We start from the raw sequence: 22,386 nt of genomic DNA, 5'->3' as shown, positions 1-22,386 counted from the left end.
AAAGGAAACAAAGGTGAAAAAGCAAAGGGCACGCAGTATTCCCAAGTACTGTATGCGCTCGACGCTGCTTTACTTCGGTGATCGGACGTGAACCGGTGTTTTCAGCGTGATATGGCCGTTGCCGAGAGTGCTAGTTAATAATTCGAATTTAAATTAAGTGAGACAAATTAACTTTCATCATTTTAAAACAATAACAAAAAGAAAACGTGTTTGCTTTTTTCATATCTATTAAAATTTAAAAGAGGAAAAAAAGTGAAAAAGCCAACGGCACGCAGTGTTCCTAAGTGGTCTCCCTCTGTTATTAATCGAGACGAAAGGATACCTTCTTTTATATTTAACGAAAATGTGAATTTAATTTCCAAAACAAATAACAAGTACAAAATGTGGAATTCGCTAAGAATAACTCGATCTGAACAGTTCAAAGTCAGTCGATCTTCTGGCTTCTTTTTCTCTTTCTTGAGTAAAGATTGTCCCCTAAGGGTTAGGGGTTTCGTTTTATTATAGAAGAGCAAGGGAGAGTTTTCTCCGCTCTCCCAAAATACAGGGTGGTCCTTTTTAGGGCTCGCTAAAAGTCAACTCGAGCACTATAGTTTTATTGCCCCTGCCGTTCCTTCGTGACAATTTGGAAGCCAAGAAAACTCTCTCTTTCGGTAAGTTAAAAGGGATAGAACTTCTGGTTTTGTTAAATTTTATCTTAAACTTGGGGGAAAATATGGTCCTTCTTTGTTCGGAAGAGTTTCAAAATATTACAAGTGTTTCTTCTTTAAATTGTAGAAATGAAAAATATATAGTTCAAAAATAATTAGGATTTCCTAGAATCCCAACACTCCCGCCAAATGAGTGTGTATACCGTTCACACTCATTTCCGCACTAATAATCGTAAACCTCGAGAGGACACAATAATTTTATCGGACGTTTAATGACCGATTCGAGAGGAGCTGTTTTAACCGTACACGACCGTACGAGTCCGTCTCTTCCCACGTGCGTTTCAGTGACGCGCGCGATTTTCCAAAGAAGCCGTGGTGTATTTTCGTCCACGACTAATACGACGTCTCCTTTATTTATGTCTCCCCCTTTCTTTGATTTCAGCTCGTGAAGTGACTTTAAATCTAAAATGTATTCCTTTTTCCATCGTTTCGAGAGACGAGATAATACATTTTGTTGGTGATACCAACGTTTTCTTAGTTGATTTCCGGTAGTGTTTGATGGTTCCTTTTCGATAGAGTTATGAGGGAATGCCGTGAGTCTGTTTCCGGTAAGAAAGTGAGCCGGAGTGAGCGGAGCCGGGTCTCCAGAGTCGTCGTTGACATAAGTGATAGGCCTGGAGTTGATGACCGCTTCTACCTCCGTTATTACCGTTCGCATTTCATCAAAGGTTAAAAATGCTTTTCCCAAGTTTTTCTTTAGAGCCATCTTCATAGTTCCAACCATTCTTTCCCAGAATCCCCCGAACCAGGGGGCTCTTTCCGTTATATACTTCCATTCTATGCGAAGGACGCCTAGTTTTTCTTTTACTCTTTTGGGATCAATTTTTTCCCAAACCCTTGAAATCTCTTTTTCCGCTCGTTTGAATGTTTTAGCATTGTCCGTATAGATTATACGAACAAAACCCCTTCTGGATATGAAGCGTCTGAGGGCGAGTAGAAAGCATTCCGTAGAAAGGTCATTCACTAATTCCAGATGAATCGCCCTAGTGACAGCGCACGTAAATAGTGCAACATAGGCCTTCTTCCTCAAATCGTTTTCCCCTTTAATGTATAAAGGTCCCGCAAAGTCAATGCCGGTAACCTCAAAAACTCTAGCGTCCAAGATTCTGTCGGGGGGAAGCTGAGCCGTTTTTTCTTCTGGAGGTTTGCTTCTCCATCTTTTGCAAGTGGCACATTTGGCTATGCATTTCTTCGTTAGTTGGCGCGCCCTTACAATCCAATACTCCTCCCTTACTTGGGTTAGGGTCGCCGTGGTCCCGGTGTGAAGAACCGTTCGATGGGCGGCCATTATGACCAGCTCTGAGAATTTATGGGTAGGGGGCAATAATATAGGGTGTTTTTCTCCATAAGAGAATTCTGAATTTTTTAATCGGCCCCCTACTCGTAGAACGCCCCCTTTGTCCAGAAAAGGGTCAAGAGTCGATATTTTTGAGCGAGTTAATTTCTTTCCTTCTTCTAGTTCTTTGATTTCACATCCAAATTCTTCTTTTTGGATGGTTTTTATCCAAAACGTTTGGGCATCCCGAACTTCTTCCACGCTCAAATTTTCTTCCGTACGTTTCACCTTGTTTTTGCAAATACTAGCAAATCTCCTAATCCAAGCGGTAACCCGCAAAATTCGTTCAAATTTCTCGAACCTGTCTAGTTCGAAAAGCCTCTCGGAAGGGTTTACCTTGCAAACGTTTTGTGATATAGACTTGTATGTTGATCTTAAATCTTCTGTCAATATCCTTCTAAGAGCTTCATTTTTAGACTCATCTCCTTCCTTCTTCTTTTTAATTGGCCATGTTTCTTCGGGTAAACGTAACCACTTTGGCCCTTGCCACCATTCTTCGTTCCTAATCAATCCTTCCATACTTTGCCCACGACTTAAATGATCCGCCGGGTTATCTTTTCCGCGACAATAACTCCAATTCTTCGAGTTTGTTAACTTCTGTATTTCCGCGACTCGGTTAGCTACGAACGGTGCCCATTTTGAGACTGGACCTTTTATTCTATGCACCGTTGCTTCTGAATCGCTCCAAAAATAGAGTTTAGATGAATCGACGGGAAAAAGCGGAAACAGCCTAGAAGTCAATCGCGCACCTACCACAGCTCCCATTAATTCTAACCGCGGGATGGTAGCCTTCTTAATTGGTGCTACTCTTGTTTTCGACGTTACAAGAGTAACCGCTATTCCGCCCGAGATCGTGACGCGACGGACGTAAACGATCGCACCATAAGCCCGTTGGCTCGCGTCGGTAAAGCAATGTAGTTGAATGTCAGCGGTTTCCACGTCGGTATTCAACGCGTAATAATATCTAGGGATCGCGATATTTCCGATTTGATTCAGTTCCGTACGCCAATCGTCCCATTTCTTCTGTAAGGGGTCGGATAGTTTATCGTCCCAGTCTAGGCCTTCTTGCCAAAGCTCTTGAAATAAGATCTTTATGCGAATCGTGAATGGTGCTAGGAATCCTAAAGGATCAAATATTTTTGCCGATGCCTTTAGCACGCTTCTCTTCGTGTTTGGTAATTCGCTGATAGAGCTCAAAAGCTGTTCCGACTCGAACGAAAATAAATCGGTGGAGGGTTCCCAAGTGAGGCCTAAAATCTTCATTGTAGTTTTTTCAGAGAAACTAATTTTCTCATTCGAACAGGCCACTTCAAAGCCCTTTTCTTCCCATAGCTCCCTTAGTGGGTGGGAGTTTGTCTGCCATTTGCGTAGACGGAATCCCCCCGCTGACATGATTTCTCTCGAATTCGAGCTCAGTTCATACGCTTCTTCTTCGGTTTTTGCCCCCGATATCAAGTCATCAACAAACGTGTCGTTTTCCAACGCTTCCTTCGATTTAGGGTACAATTCGGTATATTTCTCTGTGTGGAAACGCATCGTTCCATTTAGAAGAAAGGGACTAGAGGTGACACCGAAAAGGACCCTCGTGAACCGATATTTCTTTATCTTCAGACTTTCTCCCGCTTGAGGGAGTGTCCCGTCAATCCAAAGAAAGCGTACCGAATCCCGATCGCTTTCTTCAAGCCCAATTTGTAAGAATGCCTTTTCGACATCCGCTACCACAGCAATTTTATGAGAGCGAAACTTGATCAATACATTTAATATGTCTGGTGTTAGATGTGGTCCAGGATGTAAACAATCATTTAGAGAGGGATTCCCCGCGTCGTGAGCAGACCCATCGAAAACAATTCTAATTCTAGTGGTGAGTCTCTCATTATCAACTACGGCCATGTGGGGTAAATAATACAACCCTTCGGGCATTTCTTCGTTTCCTTCCCCCACTGGAACCTCTTCTATTATTCCTTTGCTTTTATATTCTGTTAAAATTCGATCGTATTCTTCATATAGAACTTGGTCCTTCTGTAGGCGTTTAACCAAACCAATTAATCTTCTTCTCGAATTAACGTAATTATTCGATAGAGCCGACTTTTCAGTTTTCCATGGTAAATGTACCGTGTACATTTTCCCGTCAAATTGAATATTCTTCTTAAATTCTTTGACAACTACTTGGTCAGCCTCTGATAGGACTTCTGAGCCTTCATCTTTTATACCAAGGGATTCGAGTTCCCAGAAAAGCCGTAGATCCTTTGATATCACATCAGCATCTTCAATGGTAGTCACCATTACGGAATTTACGCATATTGTTGATGCTCCCACCGTTGGGGTTGAGTAAACACTGTCAGTAGGCCCGTTGAGTACCCATCCAAAAATCGTTTCTATGGCCGCTAATGATTCGCTTAATCTTTCATACCGACAGTTAATTATTTTCCAATAGAAATCCGATCCAATAAGCACTGATATTTCGCTGTTTACTCCGCCCACTTGGTCAATGTGGTCCGCTAACGGAAAACTTTTCTTCGCCATGATTTTATAAATTTCTTCTCCGGGGGCTCTGAATTCTGCCGAATTTATAATGGGTGTTTCTAGCGCGTCTAGCTCTATGTAGTTGTTATTGACCAAACTCTTCAACTTAATTTTGACCTTTCGGTACCTCATTAGTTTAGGAGGCTCTCCAAATCCATGCACTTGAATATCTTCTACCCCAATGACCGGAAGTTTGAGCTTCTTAGAAATTTCTTCTTTAACAAAAGTGCGCTGGCTCCCATCATCTAGCATCAGCCTTACATTACAGCTGCCTCCTTCCCCCTCTGCTCTAACGGTTGCCGTTTTTAATAAGACTGTTTGTCCTACCTTGGGTTCGACCATTTTCACCATGTTGACAGCTTGTTGTACTTGAGTGTTATCTGTTTCATCTTTCTCATTGTGGTTCTCCTTCGTGGTTATCTCCTTTTCGCAAACGGCGGCATGATGTTTCCCGCCACAATTGTTACACTTGAATGGTGGGTTGCAATATTTAGCAAGATGTTTACCGTAAACGCATTTGTAGCATTGACCTTTGGTTTTGAGAATTTGCTTTCTTTCCTCAACTCTTCGTATAGTCTTGCATTGTTCCGCCTTATGACCTGACTTTCCACAAAATAGACAAGATGAATCCGCGCCGGTTGTCAACATTGAAGCCGATGATGTCCTATGCCCGTTAGACTGCTGTCTGTCCGTTTTAATCCGATTCCCGCCGTTAGCCGTCATGTTATTGTAATAGCCTTTTGAAGGCCTCGATGTGAATTCTTCTTCGTAATGTTTTTTCTTAAAGGTCATTGCTCGCTCACGGCATCTAAGTTCCTTTCGCAAAAATTCAAGCAATGACTCTATCTCGAGTTGTCCGTCTTCTTCACCACTCCGATAAAACTCTAGGGTGATATCGTCCGGTAACTTGTTTAATAAATTATGACATAAATACGAGCCATATTTATCCGAATCTCCCACGCCACTTCTCCAGAGTGTTTGTAAACTCTTAATTTCAACTTCGCACGAGTCCACAAATCTTCGCAGAGCGTTAACGTCAAACCCTTTACTTACTGGCGTAATGTTGATTAATCTGTTAATATGTTCTGTTTCTAGTACTTGTTTTTTGCCGAATCGTCTCTTCAAATTGTCTACAGCCCCGTAATAATTATCTTCGTTGAGCGAAAGACCTCTTACAGAGTTCAAAGCCGTGCCGGTTAGATAACTTTTTAAATACACGAACTTGTTAACGGGGTTTAGAGTACAGTTACTATGTACCGCGACGTCAAACTGAGACCAAAAATCTTCCCACTCACTACGAGTTCCATCAAATTTCGCTATTTCCAATCGAGGTAAATTATTAATTGCCGGTACCTGAATAACAGTCGGTGCAGATATATTCTGTGAGTTTTGAGTCGAAGCTATATTCGTATTTCTCCCGCCGTTTCCTCCCGATGATATTGACACAGTTTCCGTCGCGTTGACCTTCTTTACAGCATGCGCTACGCGAGTTCTGCACACGATCACTTTATCCAAATATTTCTCGACTTCTTCGATTTCCTCTTCTTCTTCGTCCCCCATTATAAACGGGGAAATTTTGCCGTTTAATTCAATTAACACGTCTTCTTTGTTCTTAAGTTGAGTCATGTACGCTTCTATGAGAACAAAGTTCGGTTCATTCCGCGATAACTCTTCTTCTATTTTATTCACACATCTTGTGACTTGTCCTCGATAGGTTGTCCTCCTTCTCATATTCTGATGAAGCTCGTTTTCATCCCGATCACCTTCTTCGTCCGCCATATTATTATCCTTTCGTTCGCCGCCTTGGTCGCGTCTTCTTCTTATTAAAACCTCTAACTCGCGATTAAACTTTATAAGCTAAAGGTCCCGGGTTTCGGCACCATGTTATTAATCGAGACGAAAGGATACCTTCTTTTATATTTAAGGAAAATGTGAATTTAATTTCCAAAACAAATAACAAGTACAAAATGTGGAATTCGCTAAGAATAACTCGATCTGAACAGTTCAAAGTCAGTCGATCTTCTGGCTTCTTTTTCTCTTTCTTGAGTAAAGATTGTCCCCTAAGGGTTAGGGGTTTCGTTTTATTATAGAAGAGCAAGGGAGAGTTTTCTCCGCTCTCCCAAAATACAGGGTGGTCCTTTTTAGGGCTCGCTAAAAGCCAACTCGAGCACTATAGTTTTATTGCCCCTGCCGTTCCTTCGTGACAATTTGGAAGCCAAGAAAACTCTCTCTTTCGGTAAGTTAAAAGGGATAGAACTTCTGGTTTTGTTAAATTTTATCTTAAACTTGGGGGAAAATATGGTCCTTCTTTGTTCGGAAGAGTTTCAAAATATTACAAGTGTTTCTTCTTTAAATTGTAGAAATAAAAAATATATAGTTCAAAAATAATTAGGATTTCCTAGAATCCCAACACCCTCCCAAGTAATGACTGCGCTCGACGCTGCTTAACTTCGGTTATCGGACGAGAATCGGTGTATTCAGCGTGATATGGCCGTTCCCGAGAGTGCTAGTTCATCTTTATAAAACAATAACAAAAAGAAGATATGTTTGCTTTTTTCATATCTGGCGGAATTTGAAAGAGGAAACAAAAGTGAAAAAGCAAACGGCACGCAGTATTCCCAAGTACTGACTGCGCTCGACGCTGCTTAACTTCGTTTATCGGACGAGAACCGGTGTATTCAGCGTGATATGGCCGTTGCCGAGAGTGCTAGTTAATAATTCGAATTTAAGTTAAGTGAGACAAATTAACCTTCATCATTTTAAAACAATAACAAAAAGAAAACATGTTTGCTTTTTTCATATCTATTAAAATTTAAAAGAGGAAAAAAAAGTGAAGAAGCCAACGGCACGCAGTGTTCCTAAGTGGTCTCCCTCCCAAGTAGTGACTGCGCTCGACGCTGCTTAACTTCGGTTATCTGACGAGAACCGGTGTATTCAGCGTGATATGGCCGTTGCCGAGAGTGCTAGTTAATAATTTGAATTTAATTAACTTTCATCTTTATAAAACAATAACTAAAAGAAGATTTGTTTGCTTTTTTCATATCTGTTGGAATTTGAAAAAGGAAACAAAAGTGAAAAAAGCAAACGGCACGCAGTATTCCCAAGTACTGACTGCGCTCGACGCTGCTAACGTCGGCGATCGGACGAGATCCGGTGTTCTCAGCGTGATATGGCCGTTGCCGAGAGTGCTAGATAATAATTCGAATTTAAATTAAGTGAGACAAATTAACCTTCATCTTTTTCAAACAATAACAAAAAGAAAATATGTTTGCTTTTTTCATATCTATTGGAATTTAAAAGAGGAAAAAAAAGTGAAAAAGCTAACGGCACGCAGTGTTCCTAAGTGGTCTCCCTCCCAAGTAGTGACTGCGCTCGACGCTGCTTAACTTCGGTTATCTGACGAGAACCGGTGTATTCAGCGTGATATGGCCGTTGCCGAGAGTGCTAGTTAATAATTTGAATTTAATTAACCTTCAACTTTATAAAACAATAAGAAAAAGAAAATATGTTTGCTTTTTTCATATCTATTGGAATTTAAAAGAGGAAAAAAAAGTGAAAAAGCTAACGGCACGCAGTGTTCCTAAGTGGTCGCCCTCCCAAGTACTGACTGCGCTCGACGCTGCTTAACTTCGGTTATCGGACGAGAACCGGTGTATTTAGCGTGATATGGCCGTTGCCGAGAGTGCAAGTTAATAATTTGAATTTAATTAACCTTCAACTTTATAAAACAATAAGAAAAAGAAGATATGTTTGCTTTTTCCATATCTGGTGGAATTTAAAAGAGGAAACAAAAGTGAAAAAACAAACGGCACGCAGTATTCCCAAGTACTGTATGCGCTCGACGCTGCTTAACTTCGGTGATCGGAAGGGAACCGGTGTTTTCAGCGTGATATGGCCGTTGCCGAGAGTGCTAGTTAATAATTCGAATTTAAATTAAGTGAGACAAATTAACCTTCATCATTTTAAAACAATAACAAAAAGGAAACCTGTTTGCTTTTTACATATCTATTAAAATTTAAAAGAGGAAAAAAAGTGAAAAAGCCAACGGCACGCAGTGTTCCTAAGTGGTCTCCCTCCCAAGTAATGACTGCGCTCGACGCTGCTTAACTTCGGTTATCTGACGAGAACCGGTGTATTCAGCGTGATATGGCCGTTGCCGAGAGTGCTAGTTAATAATTTGAATTTAATTAACTTTCATCTTTATAAAACAATAACTAAAAGAAGATTTGTTTGCTTTTATCATATCTGGTGGAATTTGAAAGAGGAAACTAAAGTGAAAAAAGCAAACGGCACGCAGTATTCCCAAGTACTGACTGCGCTCGACGCTGCTAACGTCGGCGATCGGACGAGAACCGGTGTTCTCAGCGTGATATGGCCGTTGCCGAGAGAGCTAGATAATAATTCGAATTTAAATTAAGTGGGACAAATTAACCTTCATCTTTTTCAAACAATAACAAAAGAAAATATGTTTGCTTTTCTCATATCTATTGGAATTTAAAAGAGGAAAAAAAAGTGAAAAAGCTAACGGCACGCAGTGTTCCTAAGTGGTCGCCCTCCCAAGTACTGACTGCGCTCGACGCTGCTTAACTTCGGTTATCGGACGAGAACCGGTGTATTTAGCGTGATATGGCCGTTGCCGAGAGTGCAAGTTAATAATTTGAATTTAATTAACCTTCATCTTTATAAAACAATAAGAAAAAGAAGATATGTTTGCTTTTTTCATATCTGGTGGAATTTAAAAGAGGAAACAAAAGTGAAAAAACAAACGGCACGCAGTATTCCCAAGTACTGTATGCGCTCGACGCTGCTTAACTTCGGTGATCGGACGGGAACCGGTGTTTTCAGCGTGATATGGCCGTTGCCGAGAGTGCTATTTAATAATTCGAATTTAAATTAAGTGAGACAAATTAACCTTCATCATTTTAAAACAATAACAAAAAGGAAACCTGTTTGCTTTTTACATATCTATTAAAATTTAAAAGAGGAAAAAAAGTGAAAAAGCCAACGGCACGCAGTGTTCCTAAGTGGTCTCCCTCCCAAGTAATGACTGCGCTCGACGCTGCTTAACTTCGGTTATCTGACGAGAACCGGTGTATTCAGCGTGATATGGCCGTTGCCGAGAGTGCTAGTTAATAATTTGAATTTAATTAACTTTCATCTTTATAAAACAATAACTAAAAGAAGATTTGTTTGCTTTTTTCATATCTGTTGGAATTTGAAAAAGGAAACAAAAGTGAAAAAAGCAAACGGCACGCAGTATTCCCAAGTACTGACTGCGCTCGACGCTGCTAACGTCGGCGATCGGACGAGAACCGGTGTTCTCAGCGTGATATGGCCGTTGCCGAGAGAGCTAGATAATAATTCGAATTTAAATTAAGTGGGACAAATTAACCTTCATCTTTTTCAAACAATAACAAAAGAAAATATGTTTGCTTTTCTCATATCTATTGGAATTTAAAAGAGGAAAAAAAAGTGAAAAAGCTAACGGCACGCAGTGTTCCTAAGTGGTCGCCCTCCCAAGTACTGACTGCGCTCGACGCTGCTTAACTTCGGTTATCGGACGAGAACCGGTGTATTTAGCGTGATATGGCCGTTGCCGAGAGTGCAAGTTAATAATTTGAATTTAATTAACCTTCATCTTTATAAAACAATAAGAAAAAGAAGATATGTTTGCTTTTTTCATATCTGGTGGAATTTAAAAGAGGAAACAAAAGTGAAAAAACAAACGGCACGCAGTATTCCCAAGTACTGTATGCGCTCGACGCTGCTTAACTTCGGTGATCGGACGGGAACCGGTGTTTTCAGCGTGATATGGCCGTTGCCGAGAGTGCTATTTAATAATTCGAATTTAAATTAAGTGAGACAAATTAACCTTCATCATTTTAAAACAATAACAAAAAGGAAACCTGTTTGCTTTTTACATATCTATTAAAATTTAAAAGAGGAAAAAAAGTGAAAAAGCCAACGGCACGCAGTGTTCCTAAGTGGTCTCCCTCCCAAGTAATGACTGCGCTCGACGCTGCTTAACTTCGGTTATCTGACGAGAACCGGTGTATTCAGCGTGATATGGCCGTTGCCGAGAGTGCTAGTTAATAATTTGAATTTAATTAACTTTCATCTTTATAAAACAATAACTAAAAGAAGATTTGTTTGCTTTTATCATATCTGGTGGAATTTGAAAGAGGAAACTAAAGTGAAAAAAGCAAACGGCACGCAGTATTCCCAAATACTGACTGCGCTCGACGCTGCTAACGTCGGCGATCGGACGAGAACCGGTGTTCTCAGCGTGATATGGCCGTTGCCGAGAGTGCTAGATAATAATTCGAATTTAAATTAAGTGAGACAAATTAACCTTCATCTTTTTCAAACAATAACAAAAAGAAAATATGTTTGCTTTTTTCATATCTATTGGAATTTAAAAGAGGAAAAAAAAGTGAAAAAGTTAACGGCACGCAGTGTTCCTAAGTGGTCGCCCTCCCAAGTACTGACTGCGCTCGACGCTGCTTAACTTCGGTTATCGGACGAGAACCGGTGTATTCAGCGTGATATGGCCGTTGCCGAGAGTGCTAGTTAATAATTTGAATTTAATTAACCTTCATCTTTATAAAACAATAACAAAAAGAAGATATGTTTGCTTTTTTCATATCTGGTGGAATTTAAAAGAGGAAACAAAAGTGAAAAAACAAACGGCACGCAATATTCCCAAGTACTGTATGCGCTCGACGCTGCTTAACTTCGGTGATCGAACGTGAACCGGTGTTTTCAGCGTGATATGGCCATTGCCGAGAGTGCTAGATAATAATTCGAATTTAAATTAAGTGAGACAAATTAACCTTCATCTTTTTCAAACAATAACAAAAAGAAAATATGTTTGCTTTTTTCATATCTATTGGAATTTAAAAGAGGAAAAAAAAGTGAAAAAGCTAACGGCACGCAGTGTTCCTAAGTGGTCGCCCTCCCAAGTACTGACTGCGCTCGACGCTGCTTAACTTCGGTTATCGGACGAGAACCGGTGTATTTAGCGTGATATGGCCGTTGCCGAGAGTGCAAGTTAATAATTTGAATTTAATTAACCTTCATCTTTATAAAACAATAACAAAAAGAAGATATGTTTGCTTTTTTCATATCTGGTGGAATTTAAAAGAGGAAACAAAAGTGAAAAAACAAACGGCACGCAGTATTCCCAAGTACTGTATGCGCTCGACGCTGCTTAACTTCGGTGATCGGACGGGAACCGGTGTTTTCAGCGTGATATGGCCGTTGCCGAGAGTGCTAGTTAATAATTCGAATTTAAATTAAGTGAGACAAATTAACCTTCATCATTTTAAAACAATAACAAAAAGGAAACCTGTTTGCTTTTTACATATCTATTAAAATTTAAAAGAGGAAAAAAAGTGAAAAAGCCAACGGCACGCAGTGTTCCTAAGTGGTCTCCCTCCCAAGTAATGACTGCGCTCGACGCTGCTTAACTTCGGTTATCTGACGAGAACCGGTGTATTCAGCGTGATATGGCCGTTGCCGAGAGTGCTAGTTAATAATTTGAATTTAATTAACTTTCATCTTTATAAAACAATAACTAAAAGAAGATTTGTTTGCTTTTTTCATATCTGTTGGAATTTGAAAAAGGAAACAAAAGTGAAAAAAGCAAACGGCACGCAGTATTCCCAAGTACTGACTGCGCTCGACGCTGCTAACGTCGGCGATCGGACGAGATCCGGTGTTCTCAGCGTGATATGGCCGTTGCCGAGAGTGCTAGATAATAATTCGAATTTAAATTAAGTGAGACAAATTAACCTTCATCTTTTTCAAACAATAACAAAAAGAAAATATGTTTGCTTTTTTCATATCTATTGGAATTTAAAAGAGGAAAAAAAAGTGAAAATGCTAACGGCACGCAGTGTTCCTAAGTGGTCGCCCTCCCAAGTACTGACTGCGCTCGACGCTGCTTAACTTCGGTTATCGTACGAGAACCGGTGTATTTAGCGTGATATGGCCGTTGCCGAGAGTGCAAGTTATTAATTTGAATTTAATTAACCTTCATCTTTATAAAACAATAACAAAAAGAAGATATGTTTGCTTTTTTCATATCTGGTGGAATTTAAAAGAGGAAACAAAAGTGAAAAAACAAACGGCACGCAGTATTCCCAAGTACTGTATGCGCTCGACGCTGCTTAACTTCGGTGATCGGACGGGAACCGGTGTTTTCAGCGTGATATGGCCGTTGCCGAGAGTGCTAGTTAATAATTCGAATTTAACTTAAGTGAGACAAATTAACCTTCATCATTTTAAAACAATAACAAAAAGAAAACCTGTTTGCTTTTTACATATCTATTAAAATTTAAAAGAGGAAAAAAAAGTGAAAAAGCCAACGGCACGCAGTGTTCCCAAGTGGTCTCCCTCTCAAGTAATGACTGCGCTCGACGCTGCTTAACTTCGGTTATCTGACGAGAACCGGTGTATTCAGCGTGATATGGCCGTTGCCGAGAGTGCTTGTTAATAATTTGAATTTAATTAACTTTCATCTTTATAAAACAATAACTAAAAGAAGATATGTTTGCTTTTTTCATATCTGGTGGAATTTAAAAAGGAAACAAAAGTGAAAAAGCAAAGGGCACGCAGTATTCCCAAGTACTGACTGCGCTCGACGCTGCTTAACTTCGGTTATCGGACGAGAACCGGTGTATTCAGCGTGATATGGCCGTTGCCGAGAGTGCTAGTTAATAATTCGAATTTAAATTAAGTGAGACAAATTAACCTTCATCATTTTAAAACAATAACAAAAAGAAAACATGTTTGCTTTTTTCATATCTATTAAAATTTAAAAGAGGAAAAAAAAGTGAAAAAGCCAACGGCACGCAGTGTTCCTAAGTGGTCTCCCTCCCAAGTAGTGACTGCGCTCGACGCTGCTTAACTTCGGTTATCTGACGAGAACCGGTGTATTCAGCGTGATATGGCCGTTGCCGAGAGTGCTAGTTAATAATTTGAATTTAATTAACTTTCATCTTTATAAAACAATAACTAAAAGAAGATTTGTTTGCTTTTTTCATATCTGTTGGAATTTGAAAAAGGAAACAAAAGTGAAAAAAGCAAACGGCACGCAGTATTCCCAAGTACTGACTGCGCTCGACGCTGCTAACGTCGGCGATCGGACGAGATCCGGTGTTCTCAGCGTGATATGGCCGTTGCCGAGAGTGCTAGATAATAATTCGAATTTAAATTAAGTGAGACAAATTAACCTTCATCTTTTTCAAACAATAACAAAAAGAAAATATGTTTGCTTTTTTCATATCTATTGGAATTTAAAAGAGGAAAAAAAAGTGAAAAAGCTAACGGCACGCAGTGTTCCTAAGTGGTCGCCCTCCCAAGTACTGACTGCGCTCGACGCTGCTTAACTTCGGTTATCGGACGAGAACCGGTGTATTTAGCGTGATATGGCCGTTGCCGAGAGTGCAAGTTAATAATTTGAATTTAATTAACCTTCATCTTTATAAAACAATAAGAAAAAGAAGATATGTTTGCTTTTTTCATATCTGGTGGAATTTAAAAGAGGAAACAAAAGTGAAAAAACAAACGGCACGCAGTATTCCCAAGTACTGTATGCGCTCGACGCTGCTTAACTTCGGTGATCGGACGGGAACCGGTGTTTTCAGCGTGATATGGCCGTTGCCGAGAGTGCTAGTTAATAATTCGAATTTAAATTAAGTGAGACAAATTAACCTTCATCATTTTAAAACAATAACAAAAAGGAAACCTGTTTGCTTTTTACATATCTATTAAAATTTAAAAGAGGAAAAAAAGTGGAAAAGCCAACGGCACGCAGTGTTCCTAAGTGGTCTCCCTCCCAAGTAATGACTGCGCTCGACGCTGCTTAACTTCGGTTATCTGACGAGAACCGGTGTATTCAGCGTGATATGGCCGTTGCCGAGAGTGCTAGTTAATAATTTGAATTTAATTAACTTTCATCTTTATAAAACAATAACTAAAAGAAGATTTGTTTGCTTTTATCATATCTGGTGGAATTTGAAAGAGGAAACTAAAGTGAAAAAAGCAAACGGCACGCAGTATTCCCAAGTACTGACTGCGCTCGACGCTGCTAACGTCGGCGATCGGACGAGAACCGGTGTTCTCAGCGTGATATGGCCGTTGCCGAGAGTGCTAGATAATAATTCGAATTTAAATTAAGTGAGACAAATTAACCTTCATCTTTTTCAAACAATAACAAAAAGAAAATATGTTTGCTTTTTTCATATCTATTGGAATTTAAAAGAGGAAAAAAAAGTGAAAAAGTTAACGGCACGCAGTGTTCCTAAGTGGTCGCCCTCCCAAGTACTGACTGCGCTCGACGCTGCTTAACTTCGGTTATCGGACGAGAACCGGTGTATTCAGCGTGATATGGCCGTTGCCGAGAGTGCTAGTTAATAATTTGAATTTAATTAACCTTCATCTTTATAAAACAATAACAAAAAGAAGATATGTTTGCTTTTTTCATATCTGGTGGAATTTAAAAGAGGAAACAAAAGTGAAAAAACAAACGGCACGCAATATTCCCAAGTACTGTATGCGCTCGACGCTGCTTAACTTCGGTGATCGAACGTGAACCGGTGTTTTCAGCGTGATATGGCCATTGCCGAGAGTGCTAGATAATAATTCGAATTTAAATTAAGTGAGACAAATTAACCTTCATCTTTTTCAAACAATAACAAAAAGAAAATATGTTTGCTTTTTTCATATCTATTGGAATTTAAAAGAGGAAAAAAAAGTGAAAAAGCTAACGGCACGCAGTGTTCCTAAGTGGTCGCCCTCCCAAGTACTGACTGCGCTCGACGCTGCTTAACTTCGGTTATCGGACGAGAACCGGTGTATTTAGCGTGATATGGCCGTTGCCGAGAGTGCAAGTTAATAATTTGAATTTAATTAACCTTCATCTTTATAAAACAATAACAAAAAGAAGATATGTTTGCTTTTTTCATATCTGGTGGAATTTAAAAGAGGAAACAAAAGTGAAAAAACAAACGGCACGCAGTATTCCCAAGTACTGTATGCGCTCGACGCTGCTTAACTTCGGTGATCGGACGGGAACCGGTGTTTTCAGCGTGATATGGCCGTTGCCGAGAGTGCTAGTTAATAATTCGAATTTAAATTAAGTGAGACAAATTAACCTTCATCATTTTAAAACAATAACAAAAAGGAAACCTGTTTGCTTTTTACATATCTATTAAAATTTAAAAGAGGAAAAAAAGTGAAAAAGCTAACGGCACGCAGTGTTCCTAAGTGGTCGCCCTCCCAAGTACTGACTGCGCTCGACGCTGCTTAACTTCGGTTATCGGACGAGAACCGGTGTATTTAGCGTGATATGGCCGTTGCCGAGAGTGCAAGTTAATAATTTGAATTTAATTAACCTTCATCTTTATAAAACAATAACAAAAAGAAGATATGTTTGCTTTTTTCATATCTGGTGGAATTTAAAAGAGGAAACAAAAGTGAAAAAACAAACGGCACGCAGTATTCCCAAGTACTGTATGCGCTCGACGCTGCTTAACTTCGGTGATCGGACGGGAACCGGTGTTTTCAGCGTGATATGGCCGTTGCCGAGAGTGCTAGTTAATAATTCGAATTTAAATTAAGTGAGACAAATTAACCTTCATCATTTTAAAACAATAACAAAAAGGAAACCTGTTTGCTTTTTACATATCTATTAAAATTTAAAAGAGGAAAAAAAGTGAAAAAGCCAACGGCACGCAGTGTTCCTAAGTGGTCTCCCTCCCAAGTAATGACTGCGCTCGACGCTGCTTAACTTCGGATATCTGACGAGAACCGGTGTATTCAGCGTGATATGGCCGTTGCTGAGAGTGCTAGTTAATAATTTGAATTTAATTAACTTTCATCTTTATAAAACAATAACTAAAAGAAGATTTGTTTGCTTTTATCATATCTGGTGGAATTTGAAAGAGGAAACTAAAGTGAAAAAAGCAAACGGCACGCAGTATTCCCAAGTACTGACTGCGCTCGACGCTGCTAACGTCGGCGATCGGACGAGAACCGGTGTTCTCAGCGTGATATGGCCGTTGCCGAGAGAGCTAGATAATAATTCGAATTTAAATTAAGTGGGACAAATTAACCTTCATCTTTTTCAAACAATAACAAAAGAAAATATGTTTGCTTTTTTCATATCTATTGGAATTTAAAAGAGGAAAAAAAAGTGAAAAAGCTAACGGCACGCAGTGTTCCTAAGTGGTCGCCCTCCCAAGTACTGACTGCGCTTGACGCTGCTTAACTTCGGTTATCGGACGAGAACCGGTGTATTTAGCAGGTGCTGTGGAAAAACTATGACATTTTTCGTAACATCTGAGACCTCACAACACCGCTCCCGGATGGGCTCGAACCACCAACCTATTGGTTAACAGCCGAACGCGCTAACCATTGAGCCACGGAAGCTCAGTAGTTAAATGGTTGTCAGGTATTGTGGAGAAACTCTGACTTTTTACGTTACATCTGAGACCCCACAAAACGCTCTCGGAGGGGCTCGAACCACCAACCTTTTGAATAACAGCTGAGCGCACTAACCATTGCGCCACGAAAGCCCAAAAATTAAATGTTCGTCAGGTATTGTGGAAAAACTCTGACTTTTCACGTTACATCTGAGACACCACAAAACGCTCCCGGATGGGCTCGAACCACCAAACTTTCGGTTCGTCAGTTATTGTGGAAAACGTTTGACTTTTTACGTTACATCTGAGACCTCACAACACCGCTCCCAGATGGGCTCGAACCACCAACCTATTGGTTAACAGCCGAACGCGCTAACCATTGAGCCACGGAAGTTCAGAAATTAAATGTTTGTGCCGTATTGTGAAAAAGTATTGACTTTTTACGTTACATCTGAGACCCCACAACACCTCTCCTGGGTGGGCTGGAACCACCAACCTTTCGGTTAACAGCCGAACGCGCTAACCATTGCGCCACGGAATCCCAAATATTAATTGGTCGTCAGGTATTGTGGAAAAACCTCGACTTTTTACGTCACATCTGAGACCTCACAGCACCGCTCCCGGGAGGGCTCAAACCACCACTCTTTTGAATAACAGCTGAACGCGATAACCATTGCGCCACGGAAGCCCAAAAATTGAATGGTCGTCAGGTATTGTGGAAAAACCTTGACTTTTTACGCCACGTCTGAGACCTCACAACACCGGTTTCGGGTGGGCTCGAACCACCAACTTATTGGTTAACAGCCGAACGCGCTAACCATTGAGCCACGGAAGTTCGAAAATTATATGATTGTCTCGTATTGTGGAAAAACTCTGACTTTTTACGTCACATCTGACACCTCACAACACCGCTCCGGGGAGGGCTTAAACCACCAGTCTTTTGAATAACAGCTGAACGCGCTAACCATTGCGCCACGGAAGCCCAAATATTAAATGGTCGTCAGGTATTGTGGAAAACTCTTGACTTTTTACGTCACATCTGAGACCTCACAACACCGCTCCCGGATGGGCTCGAACCACCAACCTTTCGGTTAACAGCCGAAAGCGCTAACCAATGCGGCACGGAAACCCAAAAATAAAATGGTTGTCAGGTATTGTGGAAAAACTTTGGTTTTTACGTTACATTTGAGATCCCACAACACCGGTCCCGGGTGGGCTCGAACCACCAACCTATTGGTTAACAGCCGAACGTGCTAACCATTGCGCCACGGAAGCCCAAAAATTAAATGGTCGTCAGATATTTAATTTTTGGGCTTCCGTGGCGCAATGGTTAGCGCGTTCAGCTGTCAATCGAAAGGTTGGTGGTTCGAGCCCATCCGGGAGCGGTGTTGTGAGGTCTCAGATGTGAAGTAAAAAGTCAGAGTTTTACCTCAATACCTGACGAAAATTAAATTTTTGGGCTTCAGTGGCGCAATGGTCAGCGCGTTCAGCTGTTAACCGAAAGGTTGGTGGTTCGAGCCCATCCGGGAGCGGTGTTGTGTGGTTTCAGATGTAGCGTGAAAAGTCAAACTTTTTCCATAATACGTGATAACCATTTATTTTCTGAGCTTCCGTGGCTCAAATGTTAGCGCGTTCGGCTGTTAACCAATAGGTTGGTGGTTCGAGCCCACCCGGGAGCGGTGTTGTGAGGTCTCAGATGTGAAGTAAAAAGTCAAAGTTTTACTTCAATACCTGACGACCATTTAATATTTGGGCTTCCGTTGCGCTATGGTTAGCGAGTTCGGCTGTTAACCGAAAGGTTGGTGGTTCGAGCCCACCCGGGAGCGGTGTTGTGGGATCTCTAAAGTAACGTAAAAACCCAAAGTTTTCCCACAATACCTGACGACCATTTCGTTTTTGGGCGTTCGTGGCGCAATGGTTAGCGCGTTCGGTTGTTAACCGAAAGGTTGGTGGTTCGAGCCCATCCGGGAGCGGTGTTGTGACGTCTCAGATGTTACGTAAAATGTCAGAGTTTTTCCACAATACCTGACGAACATTTCATTTTTGGGCTTCCGTGGCGCAATAATTAGCGCGTCTAGCTGTTAATCGATAGGTTGGTTGTTCGAGCCCACCCGGGAGCGGTGTTTTGGGATCTCAAATGTAACGTAAATAGCCAAAGTTTTTCCATAATACGTGATAACCATTTATTTTCTGAGCTTCCGTGGCTCAATGGTTAGCGCGTTCGGCTGTTAACCAATAGGGTGGTGGTTCGAGCCCATCCGGGAGAAGTGTTGTGACGTCTCAGATGTAACGTAAAATGTCCGAGTTTTTCCACAATACCTGACGAACATTTAATTTTTGGGCTTCCGTGGCTCAATGGTTAGCGCGTTCGGCTGTTAACCAAGAGGTTGGTGGTTCGAGCCCATCCGGGAGAAGTGTTGTGACGTCTCAGATGTAACGTAAAATGTTAGAGTTTTTCCACAATACCTGACGAACATTTAATTTTTGGGCTTCCGTGGCTCAATGGTTAGAGCGTTCCGCTGTTAACCAATAGGTTGGTGGTTCGAGCCCTCCCGGGAGCGGTGTTGTGACGTCTCAGATGTAACGTAAAATGTCAGAGTTTTTCCACAATACTTGACGAGCATTTTATTTTTGGGCTTCCGTGGCGCAATGGTTAGCGCGTTCAGCTGTTAATCGAAAGGTTGGTGGTTCGAGCCCATCCGGGAGCGGTGTTGTGAGGTCTCAGATGTGAAGTAAAAAGTCAAAGTTTTACCTCAATACCTGACGAAAATTAAATTTTTGGGCTTCAGTGGCGCAATGGTCAGCGCGTTCAGCTGTTAACCGAAAGGTTGGTGGTTCGAGCCCACGCGGGAGCGGTGTATTTGGATCTCAAATGTAACGTAAATAGCCAAAGTTTTTCCACAATACCTGACGACCATTTAATTTTTGGGCGTCCGTGGCGAATGGTTAGCGCGTTCGGCTGTTAACCGAAAGGTTGGTGGTTCGAGCCCATCCGGGAGCGGTGTTGTGAGGTCTCAGATGTGAAGTAAAAAGTCAAAGTTTTACCTCAATACCTGACGAAAATTTAATTTTTGGGCTTCAGTGGCGAAATGGTTAGCGCGTTCGGCTGTTAACCAATAGGTTGGTGGTTCGAGCCCATCCGGGAGAAGTGTTGTGACGTCTCAGATGTAACGAAAAATGTCAGAGTTTTTCCACAATACCTGACGAACATTTAATTTTTGGGCTTCCGTGGCTCAATGGTTAGAGCGTTCCGCTGTTAACCAATAGGTTGGTGGTTCGAGCCCTCCCGGGAGCGGTGTTGTGACGTCTCAGATGTAACGTAAAATGTCAGAGTTTTTCCACAATACTTGACGAGCATTTTATTTTTGGGCTTCCGTGGCGCAATGGTTAGCGCGTTCAGCTGTTAATCGAAAGGTTGGTGGTTCGAGCCCATCCGGGAGCGGTGTTGTGAGGTCTCAGATGTGAAGTAAAAAGTCAAAGTTTTACCTCAATACCTGACGAAAATTAAATTTTTGGGCTTCAGTGGCGCAATGGTCAGCGCGTTCAGCTGTTAACCGAAAGGTTGGTGGTTCGAGCCCACGCGGGAGCGGTGTATTTGGATCTCAAATGTAACGTAAATAGCCAAAGTTTTTCCACAATACCTGACGACCATTTAATTTTTGGGCGTCCGTGGCGAATGGTTAGCGCGTTCGGCTGTTAACCGAAAGGTTGGTGGTTCGAGCCCATCCGGGAGCGGTGTTGTGAGGTCTCAGATGTGAAGTAAAAAGTCAAAGTTTTACCTCAATACCTGACGAAAATTTAATTTTTGGGCTTCAGTGGCGAAATGGTTAGCGCGTTCGGCTGTTAACCAATAGGTTGGTGGTTCGAGCCCATCCGGGAGAAGTGTTGTGACGTCTCAGATGTAACGAAAAATGTCAGAGTTTTTCCACAATACCTGACGAACATTTAATTTTTGGGCTTCCGTGGCTCAATGGTTAGCGCGTTCGGCTGTTAACCAATAGGTTGGTGGTTCGAGCCTATCCGGGAGAAGTGTTGTGACGTCTCAGATGTAACGTAAAATGTCAGAGTTTTTCCACAATACCTGACGAACATTTAATTTTTGGGCTTCCGTGGCTCAATGGTTAGAGCGTTCGGCTGTTAACCCATAGGTTGGTGGTTCGAGCCCTCCCGGGAGCGGTGTTGTGACGTCTCAGATGTAACGTAAAATGTCAGAGTTTTTCCACAATACTTGACGAGCATTTTATTTTTGGGCTTCCGTGGCGCAATGGTTAGCGCGTTCAGCTGTTAATCGAAAGGTTGGTGGTTCGAGCCCATCCGGGAGCGGTGTTGTGAGGTCTCAGATGTGAAGTAAAAAGTCAAAGTTTTACCTCAATACCTGACGAAAATTAAATTTTTGGGCTTCAGTGGCGCAATGGTCAGCGCGTTCAGCTGTTAACCGAAAGGTTGGTGGTTCGAGCCCACCCGGGAGCGGTGTATTTGGATCTCAAATGTAACGTAAATAGCCAAAGTTTTTCCACAATACCTGACGACCATTTAATTTTTGGGCGTCCGTGGCGAATGGTTAGCGCGTTCGGCTGTTAACCGAAAGGTCGGTGGTTCGAGCCCATCCGGGAGCGGTGTTGTGAGGTCTCAAATGTGAAGTAAAAAGTCAAAGTTTTACCTCAATACCTGACGAAAATTTAATTTTTGGGCTTCAGTGGCGCAATGGTTAGCGCGTTCGGCTGTTAACCAATAGGTTGGTGGTTCGAGCCCATCCGGGAGAAGTGTTGTGACGTCTCAGATGTAACGTAAAATGTCAGAGTTTTTCCACAATACCCGACGAACATTTAATTTTTGGGCTTCCGTGGCTCAATGGTTAGCGCGTTCGGCTGTTAATCGAAAGGTTGGTGGTTCGAGCCCATCCGGGAGCGGTGTTTTGAGGTCTCAGATGTGACGTAAAAAGTCAATACCTGACGAGCATTTAATTTTTGGGCTTCCGTGGCGCAATGGTTAGCGCGTTCAGCTGTTAACCAATAGGTTGGTGGTTCGATCCCACCCGGGAGCGGTGATGTGGGATTTCAAATGTAACGTAGAAAGCCAAAGTTTTTCCACAATACCTGACGACCATTTATTTTTCTGGCTTCCTTGGCGCAATGGTTAGCGCGTTCGGCTGTTAACCGAAAGGTTGGTGGTTCGAGCCCACCCGGGAGACGTGTTGTGGGGTCTCAGATGTAGCGTAAAAAGTCAAAACTTTTTCACAATACGTGACAACCATTTAATTTCTGAGCTTCCGTGGCTCAATGGTTAGCGCGTTCGGCTGTTAACCAATAGGTTGGTGGTTCGAGCCCATCCGGGAGCGGTGTTGTGAGGTCTCAGATGTGACGTAAAAAGTCAAGGTTTTTACACAATACCT

General features: G+C 41.6%; 1 protein-coding gene, 1 non-coding gene and 28 pseudogenes across 2 annotated transcripts; 1 reads left to right on the top strand and 29 right to left on the bottom strand.

Annotated features, from left to right (window-relative positions):
- Positions 1-870: 870 nt before the first annotated feature.
- Positions 871-6,345, bottom strand: LOC149610934 (uncharacterized). The gene has a single exon (XM_089858818.1). It carries the CDS (start codon positions 6,343-6,345, stop codon positions 871-873), a length of 5,475 nt encoding a protein of 1,824 aa, XP_089714944.1.
- Positions 6,346-7,403: 1,058 nt separating this feature from the next.
- LOC149610933 (5S ribosomal RNA) lies at positions 7,404-7,522 on the bottom strand (annotated as a pseudogene).
- Positions 7,523-7,884: 362 nt separating this feature from the next.
- On the bottom strand, positions 7,885-8,003 carry LOC149610932 (5S ribosomal RNA; annotated as a pseudogene).
- A 122-nt stretch (positions 8,004-8,125) lies between these two features.
- LOC149610931 (5S ribosomal RNA) lies at positions 8,126-8,244 on the bottom strand (annotated as a pseudogene).
- Positions 8,245-8,366: 122 nt separating this feature from the next.
- LOC149610930 (5S ribosomal RNA) lies at positions 8,367-8,469 on the bottom strand (annotated as a pseudogene).
- Positions 8,470-8,605: 136 nt separating this feature from the next.
- Positions 8,606-8,724, bottom strand: LOC149610929 (5S ribosomal RNA; annotated as a pseudogene).
- Positions 8,725-9,085: 361 nt separating this feature from the next.
- Positions 9,086-9,204, bottom strand: LOC149610928 (5S ribosomal RNA; annotated as a pseudogene).
- Positions 9,205-9,326: 122 nt separating this feature from the next.
- LOC149610927 (5S ribosomal RNA) lies at positions 9,327-9,429 on the bottom strand (annotated as a pseudogene).
- Positions 9,430-9,565: 136 nt separating this feature from the next.
- LOC149610926 (5S ribosomal RNA) lies at positions 9,566-9,684 on the bottom strand (annotated as a pseudogene).
- A 361-nt stretch (positions 9,685-10,045) lies between these two features.
- LOC149610925 (5S ribosomal RNA) lies at positions 10,046-10,164 on the bottom strand (annotated as a pseudogene).
- A 122-nt stretch (positions 10,165-10,286) lies between these two features.
- On the bottom strand, positions 10,287-10,389 carry LOC149610924 (5S ribosomal RNA; annotated as a pseudogene).
- A 136-nt stretch (positions 10,390-10,525) lies between these two features.
- Positions 10,526-10,644, bottom strand: LOC149610923 (5S ribosomal RNA; annotated as a pseudogene).
- Positions 10,645-11,006: 362 nt separating this feature from the next.
- On the bottom strand, positions 11,007-11,125 carry LOC149610922 (5S ribosomal RNA; annotated as a pseudogene).
- Positions 11,126-11,487: 362 nt separating this feature from the next.
- On the bottom strand, positions 11,488-11,606 carry LOC149610921 (5S ribosomal RNA; annotated as a pseudogene).
- Positions 11,607-11,728: 122 nt separating this feature from the next.
- Positions 11,729-11,831, bottom strand: LOC149610920 (5S ribosomal RNA; annotated as a pseudogene).
- A 136-nt stretch (positions 11,832-11,967) lies between these two features.
- Positions 11,968-12,086, bottom strand: LOC149610919 (5S ribosomal RNA; annotated as a pseudogene).
- Positions 12,087-12,448: 362 nt separating this feature from the next.
- On the bottom strand, positions 12,449-12,567 carry LOC149610918 (5S ribosomal RNA; annotated as a pseudogene).
- Positions 12,568-12,689: 122 nt separating this feature from the next.
- On the bottom strand, positions 12,690-12,792 carry LOC149610917 (5S ribosomal RNA; annotated as a pseudogene).
- A 137-nt stretch (positions 12,793-12,929) lies between these two features.
- On the bottom strand, positions 12,930-13,048 carry LOC149610916 (5S ribosomal RNA; annotated as a pseudogene).
- A 361-nt stretch (positions 13,049-13,409) lies between these two features.
- Positions 13,410-13,528, bottom strand: LOC149610915 (5S ribosomal RNA; annotated as a pseudogene).
- A 362-nt stretch (positions 13,529-13,890) lies between these two features.
- LOC149610914 (5S ribosomal RNA) lies at positions 13,891-14,009 on the bottom strand (annotated as a pseudogene).
- Positions 14,010-14,131: 122 nt separating this feature from the next.
- Positions 14,132-14,234, bottom strand: LOC149610913 (5S ribosomal RNA; annotated as a pseudogene).
- Positions 14,235-14,370: 136 nt separating this feature from the next.
- On the bottom strand, positions 14,371-14,489 carry LOC149610912 (5S ribosomal RNA; annotated as a pseudogene).
- Positions 14,490-14,851: 362 nt separating this feature from the next.
- LOC149610911 (5S ribosomal RNA) lies at positions 14,852-14,970 on the bottom strand (annotated as a pseudogene).
- Positions 14,971-15,332: 362 nt separating this feature from the next.
- Positions 15,333-15,451, bottom strand: LOC149610910 (5S ribosomal RNA; annotated as a pseudogene).
- A 122-nt stretch (positions 15,452-15,573) lies between these two features.
- On the bottom strand, positions 15,574-15,676 carry LOC149610909 (5S ribosomal RNA; annotated as a pseudogene).
- A 136-nt stretch (positions 15,677-15,812) lies between these two features.
- On the bottom strand, positions 15,813-15,931 carry LOC149610908 (5S ribosomal RNA; annotated as a pseudogene).
- Positions 15,932-16,053: 122 nt separating this feature from the next.
- On the bottom strand, positions 16,054-16,156 carry LOC149610907 (5S ribosomal RNA; annotated as a pseudogene).
- Positions 16,157-16,292: 136 nt separating this feature from the next.
- Positions 16,293-16,411, bottom strand: LOC149610906 (5S ribosomal RNA; annotated as a pseudogene).
- Positions 16,412-18,306: 1,895 nt separating this feature from the next.
- Positions 18,307-18,379, top strand: TRNAD-GUC (transfer RNA aspartic acid (anticodon GUC)). Its single transcript has one exon. It is a non-coding gene; the product is annotated as a tRNA-Asp (tRNA).
- Positions 18,380-22,386: the final 4,007 nt, after the last annotated feature.

This window comes from Phalangium opilio, unplaced genomic scaffold, assembly GCF_054372755.1.
Source record: "Phalangium opilio isolate 3A_F unplaced genomic scaffold, DU_Popi_V2 ptg000329l_1, whole genome shotgun sequence".
Classification (NCBI taxonomy): Eukaryota; Metazoa; Arthropoda; class Arachnida; order Opiliones; family Phalangiidae; genus Phalangium; species Phalangium opilio.
This window is presented reverse-complemented; position numbering and strand designations above follow the sequence as displayed.

What these genes read in the sequence shown, in the direction of transcription:
- LOC149610934 (XM_089858818.1), bottom strand. Translation starts at nt 6,345, where the DNA reads ATGGCGGACGAAGAAGGTGATCGGGATGAAAACGAGCTTCATCAGAAT.